This window comes from Polypterus senegalus, chromosome 3, assembly GCF_016835505.1.
Source record: "Polypterus senegalus isolate Bchr_013 chromosome 3, ASM1683550v1, whole genome shotgun sequence".
Classification (NCBI taxonomy): domain Eukaryota; kingdom Metazoa; phylum Chordata; class Cladistia; order Polypteriformes; family Polypteridae; genus Polypterus; species Polypterus senegalus.
The window spans coordinates 90,623,525-90,629,526 of NC_053156.1; the positions used below are offsets into that span (position 1 = coordinate 90,623,525).

Consider the following 6,002-nt stretch of genomic DNA (forward strand, 5'->3'; position numbering starts at 1 on the left):
AAGAAGGCAGTCCTAGCTTACTCTTTCTTCTTATGTTACTTCCTCAAACTCTCCGCCTTTTGAAATATTGCAAGACACAGCTTGATATCACCCTGTGAGACCTCAATGCATTTTCTTTCCACTTCTGTGGCCTTCTTTTGTCTTCTGAATTTGAGCTGGGCTGATGGTTTCTTCTGTGCTCTTGAGTTCTTGCTTTTCACCTCGAATCTCTTTGCCCCATAGATGTAAATGATCTCTCCCATCTTCTCCAGTTTTTTTTTCGACATCTCCTTTCTGACCTTCTACCAAGGGGACAAGGTCTGTGTCAATGGTTGCCCACTCTTTTTGTTTCTGGCAGGATTTGAAGGGTAGGATCTGAAGCTTTCTTCCTTCCATTCCCCTTTCTTTTGATGGATGTGGCTGGACAGGCTCTGGGGTCATGACCATTGGTGGAAATTAACTTGGTTGGGCTTTGTCAGGGGTTCTGGTACCATGTGAGCTGTGGTGCTTATCCTTCTACTGGGATTAACCTCCTAAGCTCTGGTACCTTTATATACTTAAAGAATTGAACTCCATACCATCAATCCATTTTCTGAACTCACTTTCCATTAAAGGAAATTGGAAAATATGCAGCTTATGCCAGCAGCACAAAAGTTAGCATAAACCCCCAATATGATGGCAGCCCCAAAGAGTGCACAGTCACAGTCACTTTATTACTCTGTTACACCGTGACACCTAGACACTGTCTGAACCAAGAAATGAACACAGAAAATAGGAGTTATGAGCCAGGAGGTATAGCCAGTGCATGGCAATAACATATCCAATAAAACAGGGCTGACAGACATGCGACTGCAATAAGATATTTGTTAAATATTGCTTTTAAAGTATGATTTATTTTGCTTTAAATTTCAGACACATTATAATCAGAATCAACTTATCTGTTTACTTTGTAACAAAAAATAAACAAAAACAGTATCCATCCATCCATTTTCCAGTGTTTGACAGTATCTCTTCAGAGAAATAAATTAATTTCTAAATACTTATAATATGTGTATAAATGCTAAGAAGTACAAATCATTTATAGTTTAAGTAATAAAACAAAATTATTGTATTAAACAACCACTTTTGTGTTAAGTACCTTGTTGCCCTTTACACAGTAAGTGCACACAGCTAGTCAGTAATTGGTCCCAAAAAGCTGTGCTCAGTAAAGCAAAGCTAAACATTTCCTCTCTGCTTCAGTTCACTTTCTTTCTCATTTTGCACCAGATTGCTGTAAGCTTTGCTGATTTCACTGATCATGTGCATCTTCTTCAGGCTGCTGGTGATAACAGCGATCAGCTCTTGTCTGCTAACAGGTTCACGCTGCGTTTCAGTTCCCAGATTTCTCTTTACGTCAAAGAAGATTTTGGCGCTGCCTACCACAGCAGGAAGAAGAGGCTCTTTTCTCAAGTATCTCTCCAATGCGTTGCCAATTTGCTGCAGCAAGAAGCAAATAAAGACACACAGCAAAATTGTTGGTATTTGAACATCTTTCTTTACAGCCTAAGTGCCTTTCACATTGCAGTACTGTAAAATACACATAGAATTCTCATATTACACAAAAGAATGATGTTAAATTCCATGACAGATTGGCGTACGGCTACCCTCAACCTACTTAAGTTGAAAAACAATCTGGACTAAGCAATTTAATATGTGGCAACAGAAAATACGTTAACAGAGTATACAGTATGTGATTAAACATATGGAATGCACAGAACTTACACTACTCTTAAATAAAGCCGTCAACATTACATGCACTGTGTGCCTTAAAATCAGAGGCACACAACTTCAGAAAGAGGTGCCTTCTTTGGAAATGGTGGTCATATATCTCAGGGAGTATTCCATGAATTTCCATTTGAGAAGTCATTGTTGCTGGATACCTACTAAATAGGAGTTCAATATTACTGTTACTAGGCACTCTTTAGTTCTTCAGTCATATGACCACATACAAAAATCTTTTTTAATGTTAAACCTGCCACAGTCTCAAAGCACAGTATGCTTTCTTTCTTTTATCAGAGTTGAATAATCATGTCAAGGCAGCAAAATTGCTAAATATAACTAATATTGAGTCCTGATTCAGGATAGTATACAGAATTTATTTTCAATTACTATGAAAGCAATACTTGCAAGTTAATAAAACTGCATTTAATCAGACATTCAACTCATCCATGCTTCAGGGATTTGTACCATTAAATATTTTACTTATCCTGGAGAATAAAATATTCATTTTTGTGGAAAGGAGTAAAGCAGAAAAACTCAAAATGTCCATTTTTTAAACACTGTATGAAAATAACTACTGTATTTTGTCAATAACATGCATAGGTGCTAAAAGTAAAAAGCTAGTTGGGTGGTTGTTTTCAAGTCTCTATTTTAATTGGCTGATGGTTTACAAAAAGGAACAAGCCATCAATCTGATTTCCATAACAGTGCAATCTAACTTTAAATTTGCAGGCACACAAGCAACATCAGATATAAGTCAGAAACAAATCCTGGGCATGTGAAAGCCTATCAAAACGCTCTCACTACATTGAATTTCAGAATTATATCTATTTTTTTCACTCTAAATTTATAGCATTAAACATCCATGTTTGTTAATCAAGTCAGTTTTCTACTTTTAAATATACTGCTGAGATTCAAGAGTGGCGTTTGGGGGCCCCGCTTTTGAGGTCTGCGTGTCCTGTTCGAGCGGATTTATCAAGTTATATTCTCCAGTTATATTTTGATAATGTCCACATGTTATCTTGCAAAAATGTAGCTGAATACTGTAATGAGAAAATGCAAGTTTATACAGTCCACACATACCAGTAACAGCGTTTGACATAACCAGCCCCATGTGGGGTTGTTCAGCCCTAGGCCCCACACACCCCTAAGGCCGCCTCTGCTGATATTGGTCAACACATATTATTTATTGTTAAACAGTATTGGGTTTTTGATATGGAGTTTTTTTATTACAATACAATACTCCGTATTACTTTAACATTCTGCTTTCATAATGTACTGTTGACCATATCATTTTCTCCACACTCATACACCTTTTATGTGTTACCGGATTCTGATCATTTCTTTGACATGTCCTCCATGTACAATTTGGCTTTGTCTTGTCTCTTCCGCTGTTTTACAAGTACAATATATAAGTCTCAGAGTGAAAGCAGACGGAAGTGCAGAAGAGGAGCAGAAATGACTTTGTAGGGGGAATGAAGTAGTCAACTATTTAACAGAGCTTTCAAGACCAGTACTCCATGATTCTGTTTTGTTTTGCCAGTTTTAGAAGATAGACAATGAACAAAGTGCTTTTTTATTTGAATCCACCCAACTTTTGTCACTATCAGCACTGCTGGGGGAGTAGACAGTGTTAGGGCAGCATCAAATGTAAAGCAAGAGCCAGCTTTGGATCGACATGCCAGTCCATTGCATAGCTTTTTGATGCACAAACCTAACGCTCAATTAGTGAGAGACAATTATAAAGCCACCAAATAACCTAATTAACATTACACATTTTTGGGATGTGGAACAACACTCAAAGTACACAGACTGGTTGTGTTGGATTTCATGTCTGTTTTCCTGGAGCTGCAAGGCCACAGTTCCAACCATTACACAATTATCCTTTCTGTATTAATCAAAAGCAAGTTTCAAAATTGAACAAAATATCTAGAAATTAAATATGTATTGGTTTAGCTTTATCTCAAAACTTGTTTTTATCATTTTAAAAGATTAAAAACTGCAGAAAGTTACACTTTTAATAAATTACAGCCATTTCATAAGACAAGAGTTGAACTGCATGGTATGTGTGACTTGTAGGGGGCATAGCAGAGCCCCTAACCACAGTCACAACTACACCACCACAGTCACAGGTTCAAAACAAAGTGATTTTTATTTACAACAAATACCTTCACGGGTTCCTTCTCCCAGCACACAATGCAAATCAAGATAATTTTTTGCTCACTTCTTAAACTCCTCACAGGCAAGATGTGTCCAAAACTTCCCAACTCCAACTCCCAATACCAGGTGAGGTCCAGTGTCACAGCATTGCACCGTGAAAGCACTTCCAGGTGATTCAGAAGCTCCACAAAAAAGGAAGGTATTCTCCTTGCAGAACATCCTAGTGGCACCCAGGGACCCCAAAAGGACTGCCCTGCTGAATCTCGAGTACCATGCTACCCTGCAGGTGTTCTAACTGGGGTCATGCTTGAGGAGCATCGCCACCTATCATGTTAGGGGATGAATGACTTTCTGTCGACAACTTCCCCCAGTCCACCCATTATTTCCTCAGCCTGTCTGGGAAAGGGAATTGATATCATCCCAGCTTCAGTGTGCTTCCATCTACACAGTTTATCCATCATGGCCTGGCAGTTGGGCATGGTATCGCTCTCTATCCCAGTACATCTGCTACAAAATTCATATATGTCAGCCTCAGGTATGTGAATTTGAGCTTCTGATCACTCATTCAAAGAACTAAACAAATAACAAGCTTTAAAATATCCATCCTAATAAAAGGACACATGTCTGTGTATCTATTTGTTCATCTGGGGCTATGTTTCTATTATATGTCATTTGATACGTGATTCATAAAAGCAGTGCTAATGTTTGTGATGCATCATGTGAAATGAAAAATGCAATGCAATTTTACTACATGCATTAAAAACTTCATTACAATGGATGGTACACTTCAAACGCTGAATATGCTGAGGTCTTTGTTGATTACTTAGGCTTTAACCCATCTGAAACAGGTAGCAGAATTAGTAGGAAAAAACAAGATAAACTATTTCCATGTGGCTAAATAAAAGGCTGTGTTGAAAATTTTGTAATAGTTTATATTGACTTTCACTAATTTTTTAATACATTGCTTAAGCAATGTTCATCCAAATGTTGTTTTCCGGAATCAACAGAAATATACTTTTATTCATTAGCTAAGAACACAAACAGTGACAAGAATCATTGGGTTAATGAGATCTGATTTGAAATGCTGAGGGTGTTTTGGCTAAAGTGCCTTTTCCGGCAGACTGGGATAATGGTCCCCATTTTTTAAGAAAATGGGATAAGAGGGTTTGTTCCAAATACTGTGAAATGCCACTTCTCAGCCTCTTTTCAAAAGCCTATGATAGGGTACTGGAATGAAGATTCTCCCCAATAGTTGAAACTCAGATTTAGAGAAAAAATGTAGATATTGTCTAGGCTGTGGAACATCAACTCAAATCTTTGTCTTTACACAGATACTTGAGGGGTCATTTTGTGAATCTCAGCAATACAGAAATGAAATATTTTTGTGATTGTGCATGTGAATCTATATGTTAAGACATCTTAGAGCTAAACAGAAATGTAGACTAATGTGAAAAGAATGCACATAATGGAGTTAAAACAGCAAATCTATATTATAGATTTTCATATACTTGTAGTAGAAAAAAGTGAGTGAAAAGAATTGATCAATTGATGCTAATCAATCAATTATTGGTTTTTGCTTTTGTCAATGGTAATAATTAATGAAGTGCTTTGATAAGGCACCACTTTATTTTCATTAGCTTCCACTGTAGACTGGGGTTCATGGCCACTTGAATTACACCATATCAGGGAATCAAATCAGGCTATTCTCATTATAAGAAACAGAATAATAATGATTTTGGTTTTGTCTGTTTTGGGAGATGGACGTCTGAGGTGGAACTCTGTTAACAGTGGTGTTATTTTACCTTTTTTTTTTACTTTCCTCCCAAGGTGTCCTGTAATTACTGATCCCAAGGGACTTTAATTAAAGTAAATGCAAGTATATACAAGCATCACTACCAGAAAAATAACTCAGAAAGAAACCGAAAAGACAGCTAAAGCTTCATCTAAGTCTAAACAGGCCTCAAGTTCAAGGTACGGCCTGCCAGAGACTGACCTGGAACAGACAGGCGAAAGAATAGATCTCCGGAGACTCGACACTGCAGTATCAGCTCCAGCCATGAGTGAAAGTGATAGCAAAACTTCAAGTAAGTCAGGCCAAGAGAACT

General features: G+C 37.5%; 1 protein-coding gene across 1 annotated transcript in view; it reads right to left on the reverse strand.

The window, feature by feature from the left end:
• Positions 1 to 852: 852 nt before the first annotated feature.
• Positions 853 to 6,002, reverse strand: part of LOC120525368 (PC3-like endoprotease variant B) — a 535,535-nt gene continuing 530,385 nt past the window's right edge. Inside the window, exon 15 of the mRNA XM_039747601.1 lies at positions 853 to 1,455. Coding sequence (XP_039603535.1) covers positions 1,195 to 1,455 — 261 coding nt within the window. The 3' untranslated portion in view covers positions 853 to 1,194. The remainder of the gene's footprint in view (positions 1,456 to 6,002) is intronic.